This window comes from Paramormyrops kingsleyae, chromosome 13 (assembly GCF_048594095.1).
Source record: "Paramormyrops kingsleyae isolate MSU_618 chromosome 13, PKINGS_0.4, whole genome shotgun sequence".
NCBI lineage: Eukaryota > Metazoa > Chordata > Actinopteri > Osteoglossiformes > Mormyridae > Paramormyrops > Paramormyrops kingsleyae.
The window spans coordinates 13,878,415-13,897,378 of record NC_132809.1 but is presented as its reverse complement, the minus strand read 5'-3'; the positions used below and the strand labels follow the sequence as shown (position 1 = coordinate 13,897,378).

General features: G+C 39.2%; 1 protein-coding gene across 1 annotated transcript; it reads right to left on the bottom strand.

The window, feature by feature from the left end:
• Positions 1-7,405: 7,405 nt before the first annotated feature.
• On the bottom strand, positions 7,406-9,316 carry cdkn1cb (cyclin dependent kinase inhibitor 1Cb). Its single transcript, XM_023842052.2, has 3 exons — positions 8,578-9,316; positions 8,306-8,420; positions 7,406-8,003 (listed from the first exon to the last, which is right to left on the bottom strand). The coding sequence occupies exons 1-2, from the start codon at positions 9,113-9,115 to the stop codon at positions 8,308-8,310; spliced, it is 651 nt and encodes a 216-aa protein (XP_023697820.1). The 5' UTR covers positions 9,116-9,316; the 3' UTR covers positions 7,406-8,003; positions 8,306-8,307.
• Between the last annotated feature and the right edge of the window lie 9,648 nt (positions 9,317-18,964).

Below are 18,964 nucleotides of genomic sequence, written 5' to 3'. Positions count from 1 at the left end.
ATTTGGTCTCCTGCTGCTTGGGCCCTGGGCCGGGGAGCTTTGAGCCGGGCAACGGTGGCAAACAAGCATGACCCGTCTCCTGCAGCCCCTGAAAGGCCTGCGAGACGGCAAGCACAGCCAGCCGCCTCTCCATTAGGTTGCCATTTTTTTCCATCCGCTGCCTTTATAATTACACACACAGCGGCTGTGTTCTGGAGCCGGCGAGGCAGCACACGAGTTTGTAAAGCAGCCATCAAGGCTGCTGACCCTTTGCCTCTGACAGTGGAGCTAGATAAGCAATATTAAGTTAATCATCCCATTTATAACTTATAGACGTTTCTAGTAGCCTTAATTTAAAACATAATTTTAAACTGACGCTGGCTTAATCTGTTTTGATGTGATAGCTTTCAGGCATCCAGTATGGATGGACAAAACGAAAATGCCGGAAAGGGTGCCTTTAGTGCAGGGGTGTCAAACTCCAGTCCTGGGGGGCCGTAGATAGAGGCTTTAGAGGCTTTATTTATTAACCCAATACCAAACAAGGCCTCTCGGGCCCATAATAATGGATCTGTCTTGCTTAGTTAAAGTTAATGCTATGATATTATGAGTCAAATAGCAGTGCTTAAATTGCTATGCTGACGGAATTCCCTGAAATGTATTTTTAGTATTTATATGACCCTACTCTGTCTCCGTTTAATAAGGAATCGTCTCTATTATCTACCCAGTACTGCAAACTTAAATTATACAGTTAAGCCTGTGGTAGTTTCTTGTGTCTGACTGAACCTTGCAGAGTAAAGGTCCTCGACATGGAGATGTTTTTGTGGGGTGCGGAAACACAGCAGCAGGTCATAGGAGCCCTCTGCTCACACACCCGCCCAATTTCAGCTTTTAGCACTGATCGGTACTGTTGGTTCAGAACCCTCTCGCCCGGGACTCCAGCTGACGATAAACACGTTCAGCCAGGTTAGGAATTTGGCTGTTAATGTGTGTCACTGTGAAAAAGTTTTATGGAGGGAAGATGGCAACAAGCCAGTAGCCTACAAATGAATGGATCGGACAGATGGGTTGTGTTTATTTGACTTTAACCTTGTCTTGTAGGCTAAGTTAAACTGTCACTTTTACACTATGTTACCAAAATTCACAAGAAATGGGTCATAATTAAAGCAGAAAAATCTAAGTTGGGACAGCTTGCAAAATTTTCTTCTGTTTTCTGGCTGAAAACATCTTTAATTACCCGCTCAGTTAAAGAACAGGATTGTCTTGGTCTCGCATTAATTCTGCATTCCAGCTTATCCTGTAGATGCCTCCTGGGTAGATGTCAGAGCACTGTGTTGCCCTCTGCAATGTCCAGATGGTGTGTTGAGCAGATAAAATATTTTCATATTGTGTGGTAATCTGTATTTTGTTTCAATCAAAGGGATGCCTTCAGTGCTAAGTCGGTTGTTTTGGATTCGTGTGAATTTTCTTCTACATAAATCACAACACAGGGCAACATAATAAATCACTAGGTACCTAGAATTATCAAACTAATTTCTAGGTAAGCGTGCATCTGTTTTAATACATTTAATTTAAAGTTTCAGCGTAAATCTCCGACCTCTATACTGCAATTTCCTGATTTAAACTTCAAGTATAACTAGTTCAGACTTCCGTATCGGACAGCGCTTGAGGGTTAGCTTACCTGGTTGGCAATAACACCGCGCAAGCGCTAAGTCAAGAACCAGCGATATCAGGAACTGCGGTCGGCCGTCTTTTACAGAACAAAAACCAAACAAGGGGAATTCGCCACTAGAAAGCCAGACTGACAAGTGACGAGTCAAAAGCGGGTCATTTTCTCAAAGCATTTGTCCTGTTTATACGCTGCGCCTGGTTGAGCCGCAAGTGCAGTTACACGCGCTGCGAGTTCAAAATGCGCAGCTGCGCCAAATATGAATCGCACCAGCCATTTATACTAATCTGCATATGTCGGACATGTGTATTCAAATATACTCATATGGTGAATTACTAATTGACCTCTTAAGATTGTGAGCGACAGCTGCAAGCACTGAACATCCGCTCATCCACCAGTCTCATTGGCTTTAACTAGGGTCGCACGCCACGATTTTTTCCTCTCAAGGTGAGAATGAATCGTGGAGTTTATTACATTGTATCGAATTCTTCCATATAGACAAAGGAATTGTTAATAAGAAGAGCGGATTGATGGGTCTATCATAAACGATTTCCAGCTTCTGGGCTGTGTTTTGTTTTACTAAATCAAATTAAACATGTTACGGTCAAGATGTACGGACTCACCAGTCACATCTACGCGCATTGTTTGTTTGTGGCAGCTGGTAAATAATATAGATCTACGGCGCGACGTAAGTCGCCATTAGCGGTCAGCGCCACTGATTCTGCTCGCTAGGAGGGGAGGGGTTTGTGGTTAAAAAGTGATCACGGCCCCCCAACCGAGGCCAGGCTCAGACAAAAAAAAAGGAAAAGAATGAAAGAAGAGCCCTGAAAAGCCGCCACGAGTTCCCCGTCAGTCAGGCTTCTGCGTGGCTGAGTCAATTCAGCTTTGGGCATTGTTGCACATACGCATGAATACTGAATGAAGGAATGCCAAAGAGCCTGCACCTGGAAGTGCGCACACATCAGGCGAAATTTTACCAGCGACGCCCAGCTTATTGTTTTGCATTTAGAAAGACCGTTTTGGAACAAAAAACTATTGCCGGATAAGCGGTTCGAAGGTGAATTGATAAACAAAAATACATTTGCAAGCATTCATGTTCATTTTCAGACGCACATAGGTGTACATGCATGCATCTGTAAGTCGATGCAGTCATACGGTCCCTGGTACACATATGAATATCCAACACCGCAGCTGGAAATGACCATAACTATAGGCCTACTCGTTTCATGCAAGTTGATACATTTTCCGACATTTCCTTCGCGTCAGAGATAACGGGACATGATACTGTTGTCAGAGGCATTGCTGCCATAATCAATTATTAAAAGTTCTTTAGTTTTTCGTAAGCGCGGCCAATTAGTTGGAATATTTAATTTAATGTGCATCTTGTGCGTTTATTTTGCGTAACATTTCATCGGGAAACAATGAGCAAAACTCAATCAATCAACGAGCCTTCCGTGTTGTCATTAGGATGCTGTGTGAGTACGTCACAATGGTGTATAAACATACAGGCGTGAACTCACCCGTCCATTCGTCACGCTAGGGGGGAAACTGGGGTTGGGTCGAAGAAAAAAAAAACTAAAATGATGCGAGTTTGTGGGGCCCGGGGGGTCGGGGAGCTTTAATTTGGTGACAAAGCCTCATTTGCAGGTCAATGCAATGGCACACTCGCCTCTGCGCTCTCTCCAACTTGCCTTTGTTCCGTATCGCCTTCTCCGGTGCCAGATGGCCAAGGAAAATGCTAATTCACTCGCTGCGTTTTTTCTCTTTTTTGTATTTAATTGCAGTCTTTGCAGGTGGGGGCTGCGGAGTGTGTGCCTTATTCAAATGGGATTTAGTTTTTTTTCCCCTTTTTTTCAGGCACGTTTCTTACTTCGTATGTGAGTCGAGCAGCGCTTGTCATCTGACAGCCAAGTTTGCAGATAACGCACACTGTCAACGCCCGTGGATCGGGTTTGGGACGCAATCAAAGCACAAATCGGGTTTTCCTTACCGAACTGAAGACCGTGTTCCTTTTATTTGCATCCCCCGCATAGCAAACAAAATGCACATTTTGTAGGATCTAACCATTTGCCGAGACTGAATTGCTTAGACTCAAAAATGTGTATTACAACACGAATGAGGTAAATAAAATAATAAAATATATAATCTGGCATTTCATTATTGTCAATTTATTTGAGAAATGAGTGCTACATTTTTAAAACGATTATGTATAGCAGCAAATTTTATCAGGTAGTTTTATAGTATCTATTACAACTACTTATACGGGAATATGAAATGGATGAATGGGTGGGTGGGTTTGGTGGATGGATGGATGGATGGATGGATGATATTAGCAAATATTTGAAATCTGGTAAATTAACGGACACATAGAGAAAATGAAGTTGACTTCGCCCAAAGACATCCACTCCGGGTTTACACGGCATGTCACTTTTCTAAGCTTTGTGAAAATACGCTACTGGAACAAAACGGATACGCGGAGACTTTGATTACAGAACAGGAAACAGAAAGTGTAGATAACTGAGACTTAATATTACGTAAGTTTACCCCAGCTGATAGATTTACAAAGGACCGCGCCCAGGGAAGGTACGTAAGCGTAAGGCTATAGCATAAAACACTAAATGGGGCTAATTAGGAGGCACGCTTATTTTTTATTTAAGAGACATTTCTAGTAGTTCAGGAACTGGACTAGTGAACAAGGGTTGCGAGTTCAAAAGAGAAAAGAATTACACTTGAGCAAAGTAATACTTAGCCTGACTTGGCTCAATAAATTAATACTGACAATGTGCAAAATTATAAGTACAGTAATTTTCTTTTTAATTTCAAATAAAAATCGATCGTGTACTAAAATTTGCATAGGCCTATATGAATGTATATAGATATAGCTTGATTTTATATAGGCTCCGTGTGTTTGTACATATATGTAGGCCTATTTACACCGCTTTGAAAACTAATCCTTAAGATAAAATCCGTGGATATATCGTGCATTTTAAGCTTAAAATAATTAACAGTCCAGCATCATAATATGTTCAATGTGGCTTTGCCAAGCGGGTCTGTTTCCTAATACTCAGTTAGTAAATGAAGATGAATTATACGTCTTTACCATGCAGTGGAACTTGCGCAAAAATTGTTTAGATTTCAGCGTTTTTATGTTATTGAGACGATTGTTTACCGGTAGGGTTATTGTATATGGAGTTAGTAAATTGTTGTTTTTATTTGAATTTATTTGATTGATGTCGATGTCCGAATAATTTTTCGTATCTTTTCAGTTTTTATTTCGGATTTGGAATTCAGAAATTATGGTCACTTCTGCTATTACCTTTCACAAAAGATCATGAGTCAAAATATAAGCGTCACAAACGAAATTATTGTTTTCTCAATTATGGAAATGAATGGGCCTATATTTGATTTCTGAATTTTCTTTAAGTGAAGGGATAATAGTGTGAGTTCAAGGGGAAATAACTGACTACTCTAACACAAAGGTGATTTCTCTCTGGTCTAAGTTATTGATTGTACAAGTTTATTTTTTCACGTTATAATCTTTACACTTTTTCTGTGTTTTGTTTGCAAGTATTGCATGTAAGCACCTTTACCACAAGATCATTCACTGAAAAACAACTAATTTTATTCAACTTTGCTTCATACAATAAAATAATAATACATTCTTGTTTTGGGAACACTTTTGAAAATAAACTGGAATGAAATGCCTATTGCCTTGATATAATTAATATTAAGTTATTAGTTGTAATATTGACTTTACTCAAGTCATGAGTATTTTAAATGTGTATTACCATTATTTTATCGTTTGAGTGATTGCGTTGTTTTAAACAATTTATAGTGAGTATATAGTGTATACAGAGTACGGGCCTAGTATGAATTTAAGTTCAGATTACCTTTGTCCTCCAGATTAATCTGAAAAGGATCTTCGATTTTGCATGTTGTGTGTTTAGTTTTGGCTTTTTTGTTGCATCTTATTACTTGCCGGTATATCCGTTATTCCGTAGCGTGTAAGACATGCAGTCAATACTTCGACAAATCATGAACACGAAGTGGGCCTAGAGATTTAACTTTAACGAAGGAAGACTCAATCAAAGCGATGGGACTGGATATCTGTTATTTTTAAATGATAAAACGCCGCATTTACGAAGAAAGTTTGCTGAATGGCTCGGTTTCTCCGGGCATATGGCCCCTAATTAGCTGAATATTCCCCATAGTTTAATTATGTTTTTTCGCCCATTCGTATTAATGGATGGGGGAAAACAAAGTTTCCATTGTTCTCCAATGCAGGACATTATGTGGCTGAATTAATGGATCTTGGCTATGTCTACATGGATTTGCCATATGGCTACAAAGAGAGGAAGAATGGAGACTGGGTGCTTTGTGTTGGAAATGAGAACAAGCGCGTCAAAGGTACGGGTGCGTGTGTCTGTTTGCGCTGGCGGGCCGGTGGAGTCATTCACGTTAAACTCGCCCACTTGGTGGGGCTGGGGGGGGGGATAACTTGCCAGAATGGTTCCGGGGGCAAGTAGGTAATTTTGACCTGTCGATATTAGAATAAATTTCCAAAAAATATCTAGCTATCGCTGTGTTGTTGACACACAACTAAGCACTGAGTCGCCCGTGCAGTCATCTGCTTTGTCAATTCATCGTTAACTTGCGAATATATCTTATTCAACAGCATATTTAAATAGAGGCTATAACAAAGCTGGTTCACGTTTTTGTTCCTCGGGCAGGTGGCGTCTGTGTTGAGGTAGTGGGACGCGGCGGTAAACAGTAGTGGTAGGAGAGGGTCCTTTAGACGAGTTACCGAGCGCACGCTGAATATGGGGGTGTATCAGCGGACAATGCGGGGTTCCAAAGGCACCTGCTTCACTTCTTTATGTGGTGGGTGGGGGCTGGGGGTGCTTTAAATCCCAGCCTATATCACCCAGCTGCCATCTTCGCTGCTCTGTCCTTGGACGCACAAATGACTGCTTTGTGTTTTATCTTAATGTGTGTACCGGCTCCTGGATGAATAATCATAAAACATTAAACAGTATTCTAAAACCACGGCTCAGCTGAAAATAAGGGCCTTTATCGAAAAAATAGATATATCAGGAAAATTGTTGTCTGTGATATTTAAACACCATCGTATACTTTGCTCTATATACCATATACCGTACTATATTGTTAATTAGTCCTCAAAAGACGTGTGTTGAAACGTTTTTACATTTAAGGTTATTCGCAAAAAGGCCTAGTCTAGTAAACTAGGAAGCATACTACGCAATCCTCCTAATTTAAACGATCATTTAAGGAGTAAGCTTGGGGAAGCGAGTACAACAGCGCCGTAGATAACAGTCTAAGATAATTTACAACCAGTGAGTGTTTTCTTCTAATCGAATGTCTTGATTTCCAGTTCGAGGTAAAAGTATCAAGGCCCCCTTTGTACAGAAAATGAGGGTAATTTTTAAATGAATTGCTAAATAATAGGAAAAAGAATATTTGTAGACCGAAAAAGCAAAGAAAATAATGCAGCTGGGGGTGAGTCTCGCACTTAATAGCGGCGGGTAGCAGCTACAGCTTTCGGTGGTCTTGTTGTGGGTTTATGCCGGGATGATACCCCTGGCGTTTAGGATAGAAGCGTTAGCCTTTGGCCGCGTTTCAAAAGAGGCTCTGCCGAAAAAAGGCGAGCCTGTTCCAGTTCAGTCATATTTAGGGAGCTTAAATTGCAAAGAGACAGACCGTTGAATGGAAAAACACGAAACAATTAAGCAAGACAAAATGTGGCATGAAAATATGCTTTTATTCGTTTCTTTCGGGGAACAAGTAATGGGCAGTGATATATGACGGCTCAGAAACGTAATGGACCCTAATTTCAAGTTTACTATGAAAAGCTACATTAATGATTGCAAAACATCACAATATAAACTTTAAATAAAAAGATTGCCCTTTGGCTACAATAAGATATACAATGAAACATAAATAAAAAATTATAAGTTAGATTATTCTTTAAAAATATATATTTACAAAAATCAAGATACATTTAACAGAAATAAACAATATATACTTTCATATTGTCTTTTTCGTTTTTTTTTTTTAAAGCTGTACACTTTTTGCCAGTGTAGACGTTATTTAAGATTGCACAGTTGTTAATGTATTTTAACACTGTCAAGCGGCTCCGAGCGGAGCCACCAACTTGCTACATGTCTCTGAAGTCCTTCGGCGGGTTCAGTCTCCCAGCCACTGTGTCCTGAGAGCCGATCAGACGCCCCTCGTACAAGCGCAGGGGGACACCAGGCTAAATGATGACCAGATGCGCTTTTTCCTCTCCTTCTCTCTGGCGTCAGAAGAAGCTGTCTTCACATTATCACAGTGCAAATACCTAAAGGAAAGAACAGTGTTGTTCAGTTAAGGTGTTATATTTGGTTAAAAGAACAAATCACCGGCTTAAATTCAAGAATTGGGAAAATGCTCGTACTCCTGGTAAACGTCACCACCTACTCCAGCCTTTCCCGCCACTGTGACGCAAACTCCCCTCCCCCAGTCCAGATACTCTACTTTCGGCCAAATTGCAGAGGAAACATTTTAATACACCCTATACCCCAGACAACTATCCATTCATGCTTAGAATTTAATGATCTATTGCGACAATATTAATGGAACCAAAAAAATAATGTGTCGCACCTTTAACGAATTCTTCTGCGTGGAGTTTGTTCGACATGAATCGTAGGTGCGCTGTTTTGGGAGGTGTCTTCAGTTTGCTTCGTTTCAGATATTCTTTTTCTTTTCCCATAAAAATCTGGAAAAAATAACAAAGACTATGGTTAAGCTTTATCACAATATCAGTCAAACGCTTCAGCTGCAACCTAATCCACAAAGTCCATACTATGGCAGATCTAGGAAATTCAGTTAAAATCAACTGACCAGTTGATAAATTGAGATATTACAGTTCTTACCAGTGATGTGAGTTATGGTGGCCGATGTGAGATCAGTAGTAGACGTCCTTTTCCGTCGCACGCAAGCGATGGCTTTGCATTTGGGCTTGCCTGAGTTCAGTTTTTCGGAGCAGTTCTCCTGGTTCACCTCGCTGGTGCGGGACGCGGCGCTTTCAGCATTTGACAGATGATCATCGGCAATGTAAGAAGATGATACGGCCTGGACAGTACAGTCCCGTTGCTTCCCGACCACTGGAACAACAATCCTAGATTTCCCAATTTGCAAGGAGTCCTGGTAGAAGACGGGCATTGCATCCACAGACGCCTCCTCCCATGCATAATCTCCAGATAGCGGCGTATCGGTCTCGAAGTCAAAGTTCCACCGACGCTGGTCCCGCTCGGAAATTTCACGGAGCTTCGACTTCATCTCCCGATTGAGCTCCTCATGGTCGACCGGCCCAAAAAGATTCCGGCAGGCACCGGTGCGGGCGTGGAGGGGGAAGGTCCTCCGTGCTGCCAGCCGCTCCAAGGTACTACTGGATAGCTGGACGTTTGACATCGTGAGTGTATTATATCCAGCTCAGGAAAAAGACAGAAAAATAACGGATATCGATCCCCAGCAACAAAACGAAAACCTAGATGACAAAACTGACAGCAGTGTGCACGTTTACGCTCGAGCTCTGCAGTGAGGCGCACACGAGGTTATTTAAATGTACGACCCAGCTGGCTAGTAAAGTTGTATTTAAAGTCCCTTCGGTGTGCATGGTCGAATAGCCACATCGGCCAAGCTGCTGATTGGTCGCGGTTATTCCCGCCCCCTAGGTTTAGACACACCTCTCCTTTATTTACATTGGTTTAGGATCTGATTTGGACTTTTGCCAGCCGAAGCGCGGCTTATGATTTGTGGCGTGGAGTGTCAGCCTCTGCGGTGATTGAGGTGCTGCTGGGGAGCTCAGCGTAGTTGTTATTGCCCGACGGAGATTTTGCTTACGACGTGGTTTTTCCTCCCCTCTTACTCCCATCCCCCTACGCTCTCAGTTTTTTTAGCCACGTCCCAAGACATAAGTTTATAATGACTTGTAATTATATGTATTCCGAAGGAATAATCTAACTGTATTATGCCGAGTACTTTTTGCGGTGTTTTGAAATATTTAGTAATCAGCCTGCGCATTCCTGCATAAACATACATTATGGGGATTTGCTAAGACTATGCTTCATGGTGCAAACAATGTCTCGTTTTATATCTTCTGCAGCATATTTATTTTACTACGTATTTTTTTTGACACAACGTAATTAGTAATGAAATGATTTTTAAACAGCAAAAAATTAAACAGCGTACAATACTTAGTTTAAGAAAGGCAAATCATGATTGCTGACACAAGTGTCAATTAACGTAGCTTTTGATAATTCTGTTCTGTGTGTTGAATCGCTAATTAATATTTCCACTTTGGCGAAGAACTTCTGTTCTTAAGATAAATTATTGTTTTCAGTGTTACATTTTATTTCAAAGTATTGTGATTTTAAAAATTCGTAAATAGTCGCTCGCAGCCTTAATGTAGTTATAAAAACAAATGGTTAAACTTATCTAAGCACTATAAACAGACATAAATATATAGTTGCGCAGTACACCTACACACACACGCACACTTGAAAAAACAGTGGGCTAGTGGTATGTCATGTTCATAGCATGTAGGCTGTCTGCTCTTGTCGGGGTTAAATAAAGCATTTATTAAGCATTTATTAAACACAAACGCATTGAAATCGTCTAAAAACCAAAACACATAAGGGAAAATAGAGGTAAATGCATCGTCATAATCCGGGAAAACTGTGTCGCCCTGCGTTTCTGCATCATAATCCAAGACCGACAAAAATACAAATGAAATACAATACAGCGCCTCGGGGCACGATTCGATTCACATTTACACCAAACGTCTCATTTGTTCTAGTACAACGTTCTAATTCCAAAACAGATAAATAACAACGTTGTTTCTCATTGTTATTCACCTAAACCTGCGAATAAGAAATAATAAAAAAAAACTAAATGCCGAATATCAGATTGTCTTATACAGTTAGGTGACAACCAGAATGTAGATTTTTTTTAATCTGGATTCTTATGGTACGTCTGAGTGTGATACAATGTCTCCGCCTATTGGATAGAATGTGTAAGTTACATAGTAGAGTGTATATTGTTCTTGAATAGGAACAAGTGGTGTAAGCTATATCTGTGATTTAGAATTTTTTTTCCATCGTTTTGCATTATTATGACACGGGGTAACACTGAGCTGTATGATGCAACGTTTTTGTAGCCCAGAATTAGGAAAATCTGGTTTGTAGAGGCATATATACCTTTTCTTCACATGAACGTTGACCTGGCTGTTGCCTTATCTTGACTATTCTGGTTTTACTTTGGAGCATTTTATTTTATACCTTAATTTCTAGGTTCTCAGGTACCTCTATTCCCCACATTGGTATGACACTGGCAAAATGTTCTAACCGAAGTGAGTTGTTTTTTTTAAACTGTTTCTCTGCATGTAATTTGTGTGTGTGTGGATGTGTATTTGGACGTGCCAGTGAGTAACTGTCCGTGAATGCATAAAAAGGTCTTCATGAGAAGGTAGATTCCACTTCAGATCATCAATCAGTTGATTGATTGGTTAAATAATGTACTTAAGATTAAGAGGCAATTTCACACTCATTATCCAGTGTGTCTGTAAACATGCAAAGAGACCTTAATCTCGTCATTTAGAGAAAGACTGACATGCCGCCACTATGACATGAACTAAAATGACATGAATGTGAATATAAATTATTATATCACAAATAATACTTTATTTTAAGTGTTTTGCGTTGGTGCTTTCATCCTCCAAGGCTGTGAATTTGGCTCTGTGTGCATAGATTTCTATATTGTCTTCTGCCCAAATTAAACACTGAGTTTTGGCAACATTAGCAGGGTAAGTGGTTATTGAAAATCTGTTTATGATGGGATTTTCCTCTGTTGTGTCCCTTGGGTGTAAACAGAAAGCATCACTTAAGCACATTGTAAGCAGTAATAAAGCACAAAGTTGGGGGACAACCTCAGTCACGGATTTATATGAAATGGTGCCCACTGAGATTTACACTATACCTTCCACCATTTGTGATTGCGTCATTCTTTCCGAATTCGTTAATTCCGTTGAGTAATAGCACTATTTCCTTAGATAATATCAACGGACAACAACATCTTATTATTCAATTCATGAGTACATTATAACCTTCGTTTACTTCATCATTCTGTAACACTATATTACACGTTGGTTAGAATTGGATATTCATTTAAAATGTACGCCGCGTTGCTCAGAAAATCAAGAATAGATTCAAGAGGCAGATGTGTGTGTGTGTGTGTGTGTGTGTGTGTGTGTGTGTATATATATATACAGTATATATATATAGTGGGCACCGTGCGCCCTCTGCTGAATATCGTGGGCATTGCAGTATCATTATACTGGATTTTCTCTTTCAGGCGCTTTGTTTCAGGATCTCTTTAGACATTTGCTTGAATAAAACACGGATTTATCTTGCCATTATTGCGTAATTTGTTGTATCTCTAGCTAGTTTCATCCACCCACAGTAAAAATAAGTTTAATATGCCATAACTGTTCATTGTAATCATTGTTTTTTATCTTCTGATAAAAATGTAAAACATTTAAGTCGAAATTGTCTTATTTTGACTGAACAACTGCGGTAACACTTTACTTGAGGGGTCACAAATACTTAGTAGTAACTCAATTACTACTGGAATACAAATCAGGAACAAATCACGAGCAAATATAGTCGCTACTTGCGATGAATGAAACGTCACTATTCATTAATGAACAAATATATCAGTATTTCACTTCTGTTATTCATGACTTATTCCTTCAATACTTCCTCAGTAGTTCCTTCAGTAGTTCCTTCAGTATTTCACTCGGATTTACAGAATTAACAGATGTAGTAACAAATACAGTAACTGCCTGGGATAAATGATGCATCACAATTCAGTGACAATGAACAAACATAAGATCAGTATTTTACATGTGTTATTCATTATTTGTTCCTACAGTACTTCCTTCCGTAGTTCCTTCAATAATTCACAAAAGATCATTATAGTAGTTCATTATAGTATCAAATATAGTACTTGCTTTAGAAAGATGCATCATGATTTATTAATGATGAACGAACATGAGATCAGTTTGTAACTAACAGTTAGTTTATGGTTAATTCATACATAAGTAATAGCATAATGCTATACATTATTTGTGTCTCCTCGAGTGAAGTGTTACCAAAACTTCTTTAAACCAGTTTTCACAGCTCATGTTTATGTAAGTCAGCTTCTACATATATGCACGAAATGCTGTTTGATACGAATGTCAATACACATTAGGGATTTAATATTTTTATTTTATTACCCATGCACAGGGACCCAATTGAACAGATGGGGTTGGGGTATCTCTCACTGGTCTATAACTTATGTGTATTAAAGTCTTGTAAAAAATGTATTCTGTTCAGGGGCGTCGTTAGCCCAGATTATTTTAAGCCTAACCCCAAGTATTTTGGCCCCGATGTCAATCTTCCTTCAAAAAAAAAGCCTCGGATAAACATGACTCAGCCCCTGACCTTTTCAATAGCTAGAAACTCCCCGATTCTTTTATTTCATATTAGTCTGTTACAATTCCTTTATTCCTTTTTATGTCGTTTCTTTACTCGGTTACATGCTGTGCGCGTGTCTGGCCATGCACCAGAATTCCTCGGACATGTAAAGGCATTGGCGCAATAATTAAGTGATTCTGATTCTGTTTTCAAGAAATTTCACCAAAACAAGTTACGGGGACGGTAATATCTGCATATTCGAGACACGCTACCAAGTCCAAAAAAAAAGCAATGGCTTTGCAAAATGAATTCTTCTGGTAAAACATTTATTAACGTTTTATTAACAATTTAACCAAGTATAATGAAGCGACATGTAAGTTATGTAGTGGAATGTTATACTCACAACACCTGTTTCACTGCATTGCTTTTTGCAGAAGTAGTTCAAACCTGTCTGTGAAATATGTGTCGTTGTTTAATGCTGACCTTTACTTCCTGGTCTTTGGAAAAACTCTCCAAACCATATTGTTATCAGACACTCCATTACTATTTTATCAACTACAGAACGGGATACAGAATTGAACTGTGGTAAAACGATTATTTAACGTGAATGGTTTCTTTGTAATGTATCTATTGTTTTTCTCGTATACCTCTGGCTGCTATTGTTATCATGTCTATAAATATTCAAGATTCTTTGCCGACGCGCGACGGGTGATTAGGAATCCGTCCTCGTTCAGTCGCGTTTGGTCGCAAGACTAATTAATGAAACAGTGCATAACAAAACGTATAGTGCAAAACTGAATTATGAAAAATAACAAAAAGTCCATCTGAGTATTTTATTCTGAAACATATTCTAACGGTAAACAAATATCTAAAAAAGATTAGATGTATATCATCTCATTCTATAGTAATGTATTCAGATGGGGTCACTGGTTTCAAAACGTGATCCTATACTCAAAGCAACTACGTTTGGGATTACCGTATTACAGGTATTACAGCTGAATGCCAATAGCTGCCAAACTTTCACAATCAACCAGTTTAGCCGGCAGCATAGGCGAGCTGAAACCCACAGCTAAGCTGTCATGTATATTCCTTTATTTATTATCTGTGATGTAAATCCACATTTTACATTTTGAATTGTGATTTAACTATTTAAAACAACGAGTCTTGCATCTTTATGGCTACCTTGCAGATATATTTTTGTATGTGACAGATTCTTTGGTTTATTGTATTATGTACTCTGTGCATTGTATTGTTTTTTGTGCATATGTGTGGCACATACTGTTGTACAGTTGTTTTATGTACAGTTTGTATTTATTTAGTGTATTGCACAGGGGAACGTGGAACTCTAGGTGAAAGACTTTCACTCACTAGCTCCCTTGTTCTAGGTATGTCTCAATAAAAGTAATTTTATTTGATTTAGATAGATAGATAGATAGATAGATAGATAGATAGATAGATAGATAGATAGATAGATAGATAGATAGATAGATAGATATTTATTAGTCCCAAAGGAAATACATTAACAGTATTTAATGTAACTGAATCCTTTGCGGAATACACTCCCCCTTCACTGGGCCTGTCTGATGTGGTTACTGGGTAAGTGTAATGGATCATGTGACATGGATTCAATACTACGAATACCAACATTTATATAAGAATTTACAGGAGGTAACTTAACCTCAGAGCTGTGTGAGGTGAGTTACAGTAGATACAGTCATTCAGCTGTCTAGCTTTCTGTCTGTGATACAGTATTGATCTTTTTATGGCCAATTCCACATGAAGGCCAAACTGCATTCAAGTTTTTCCACATATTTCCATAACACTGTGTCTCACGGTCGTGACTCCAGTGCTGGAGATTAGCTGGGAGCGTGAACTTTGACCCGGATACGCATCATACGCATTACACCGACATGTATCTGGTGTCTCGTAAGAGGAACATAAGTGACTGTGGTGGTATCGGATCCTTTGCGGAGTTTCAGACTCTGCCCCTGCAGTTTCCTTCCTTTATTTTAACATCACACAGGTTACAGAAATCTGTGCCAGACTCCAAGACTGCTACCCTTAGTTTGTTTAGCAGTTTGGAGAAGCATGGTGAATTTTATTTCAGTTTCTTTTCCCCAAACTTCTGTTATGTATTCCTTTTCTTAATGTATACTTCATTTAAGGTTGGATAATTCCATTGGAGGCCTGCATGTTTAATAACAACTTGCTCTAAATGTGTAATACTAAATCTTCTGATGAGTGGATGGTTGAGGTCAGTACCTTTATGTACAGATTAAACATATGAAGTGTATCATACTGTCAGAATAGAAACTCACGGACCCAAATGCAATGATTTGAGGTTTATTGAGGGACATCGGCGAACAGACACCAAATTGGCTGCCAGAAATCGGTGTGGGGGTCAGAGTTGGACACCAGTTGGAAGCCGGGGAGTTTCAACAAATACACTGAGAACAGGAGGTAAGGACACTGGGGAGATCCGAAGGAGGCTGGGATAGGGGAGGTCAGGAGAGGAGAGCAAAGGCAGGAAGCAGGACAGAGACGTGTCGCACAATGTCCACAAACAGCACCTCACACTGAGTGCTCAGTCATGCAGGTTTAAATTAGTTATCCCTCAGTAACAGAAATGACATTAAATGTAGAATCATAATGGAGGATTAGAAAATTACACTTTTGTCAAATACTTTTTAAAGGGATTTTTTTTATTCATAAATGTAAAGTATATGCATTAATACAGAACCTTTATTGGTGATCCTTCTAAAAGAACTAACACTATTACAAATCGCTAAAATTTAAAGAAAAAAAGAAAAATGCTGAGAAATTACTAAATATTATCGATGCCTTAAAATTATCATAAGATAGCCATTAGCTGTTTATGTTTTATTTTCTTTGCTGTTTTTCAAAGATTATAATTATGTTTACATTGTTCTTTGTTTTTTGTAAGAATTGTTGTACAATTCCTACTTCATTAATAAAAAATTAAAAAAGGTTTAAATTAGTGATGGGAATATCTTATGACTCCGCTCCTTTCCAAGAACCATTCAAAATGGATCATCTTTCCTTTTTCTTAAGGGGTGGGGGTTACTATATGGTTTATCTGGCAAAATAATTACTAGGATAGTAATAGGGTAATATTTGGATCAGATTCAGACTCAGCCATCCCACCGATGTAATTTCATTTCGCAATGTGCAGACCATGTTTAGCAGCAGTAAATGACTTGTCTTGCCAGACTTAATGTCCATGATCTGCACTGTAAACATTATCCAAGGTGATGCCATATCCATCTGCTTTGTCAGTGAATTTAGGCTACTGCTTTTCTGTAGGAAATGTCTTATGTAAATAAAGTTGCTTTATCTTGAATGCAATTCATGCTACACTTAATTTTTAGCAAAGTTTTATTGACAGAAAAACAATTATAATGAACTTTTGTGCAAAACAGATTTTAGTGCAAATCAGATAGCTAGACAACTTTGAATGGCGTTCTTACAAATGGCAACTGACAAATCCTGTTCATTCTTTCTTTAAGGAATGTCATGCAAGAACATCTACCTCTTGTGACTGGTTGGTTCTCACTGTTCATATTAAGGGGAGTGGCAATGAAATTCGGGCACAGCGTAGGCCATGCACAGGTGTGCTTAATTAAGACTGTTAGTGTTAATCTGTAATTAAGATTGGTCAGTCTGAGAGTGCACACAGGACGTGACACATAGTGAAGTGCATCATATGATGAGCTAGCTGCATTACACATAGATTAGCTGTAATGTAGAATGGGGTTTACCCCTACATTTTGCAGAAAAATACTCAGGAACCCAGTTACGTATTTTCTGTGGATATGTGCTGCAGATCATATGCAGACAAACTGAGTGAATAAGATGCGTCCAAATCATATAATGTCATGCTACAATTAAAGAAGCATTATTACATTCATTAGAGAGCCAGCACTGTAACTGTCCGTCTCAGAGACTCCCAGTTCTTGTCACGGCAGTTGGGTTCTGGAGTGGTGAGAGCCGCTCACTTTGATGACATGTATTCACTGCTTCTTGTCTGGGTCATGGGGGGGGGGGGGGTAGCAGGTAGCAGGGCTCGGTCTCCCCTTTTCAGGGGCCTTAGGAAAAGCTTTACCTGGCAGCCCTGTTGGAGTGGACCCAGCCAGGCAGCCAAGGTCATACGACTGGGATCATTGCAATTCTGGCCCATTGCAGAGCACATGCATGCAGTAACACTGGAACGTCCAATATTGAGATGCCAATTAGTCTGATACCATATATTTAAGCCACAGTACCTGGGGAACTTGCAAACTCCATACACACAGCCCTAAAGGTATGAGGCAACAAGTACCATCATGTCACCCATTTTTACGGGTGCTATTTAAATGGTTTTAACGATCATGTAACAAGATAACAATTACACTGTAATCACAGGAACATTAACAAAAACGACCGTTGATAGCATTAAGAAATACCACTCAATTGCAGTGCAATGCATTCATTCTGAATCAATGAACAATCATGAAAGCCTAGGTAGACTTGTAATGAAAATTGTGCCACCGTGTTTAATTGTACTTATAAAGCACTGCCGATCGTCGTGAGATAACAGCAGGCATAGACTGATAACACAGCGAGAAACATGGGATCCAATGAAGTACCGTTTATGAAATTATCGGTAATTCGTAACCCAAATAATTTTTACTTTTAAGAGTCGTTTGTTGTTTTTTTTAGTTTTACTTGGAAACGTTGCACTTCCCTTTCTGTGTCAAAGTGTTGATGATTCGCTGTGTATCGGTTAAAATGTAGCCTATCTTTAAAAGGAATTTAATTTTAAAAAGCAACAAAAGTAACCCTCTGGCTCATGGAAGAAACAAGTTTGCACGAAGAAAAAGCAAAGAACGCCAATTCTAATTAAACCATATTGATTGTGTCAGTTGTTAGTCGCCCTTAAATTAACCATGCAGTGCCAATCCTCGCCAAATGTTTTATTTTTGTGATGATTGTGGAAAAAATAGAAATTAAGGTTCGTTTGTGTCAATCAAAAATATTGAAGTACATATTTGATCATTTGTGAAACAGCCATAATAAAATCACTCTTTTTAAGAGTAACTGAAACCGAAGTAAAAGGAATTCTATTACCGACAACCAGATTTCTCCAAAAGAAAAATTAAATAATTTCACAAAAACTTATTTTAACGGTATATTGAAGATAGCAAAGAACATGTATACACAACAGTAATGATCACAGCATGCAATATTATGTTTATTTTATGTTAATATATGTGCGAGACTCAACCTCAAACGCCAGTTTCGGGTTTGTGGAATGCTGGCAGGAAATTAATAATTATGTAGCCTTTGATTTACGTCTTGTATTAGGCTTCATATTTCAAAAGATTGAAAAAATAAAATATTTACATCTTCTCGTAGCGACCCAATAACTGATACGCGATTGTGTAAAATCAATGGATTTCTGTGACGTGCTAATAAAATGCTGTTTCTGAGACAATAATGTTTAATGTGCGTTTTCCCGGTGGTGAAGCTGCAAATCAGTGGCTCCTCTTCAGGAAATTAAAAGCTTTTAGAGCTACAATCGAAGAAACGAACGGCTAAGACGCCGCCAGCGACTACATCCCACCTGTCCCACCTGTCTCACCCGTCCCACCACCTAAAGCACTGAAATACCTCGGTTAGTACCTCGGCTCAGTGCTCACGCAATAACGCGTGGTGCTGTGACGAGCCATACGCATGCGTAGAGCTACATACGGAAGTGACGTCGGTCAGAGCGGACTCGGCGTATGCGCTTTCTCCGCTTTCT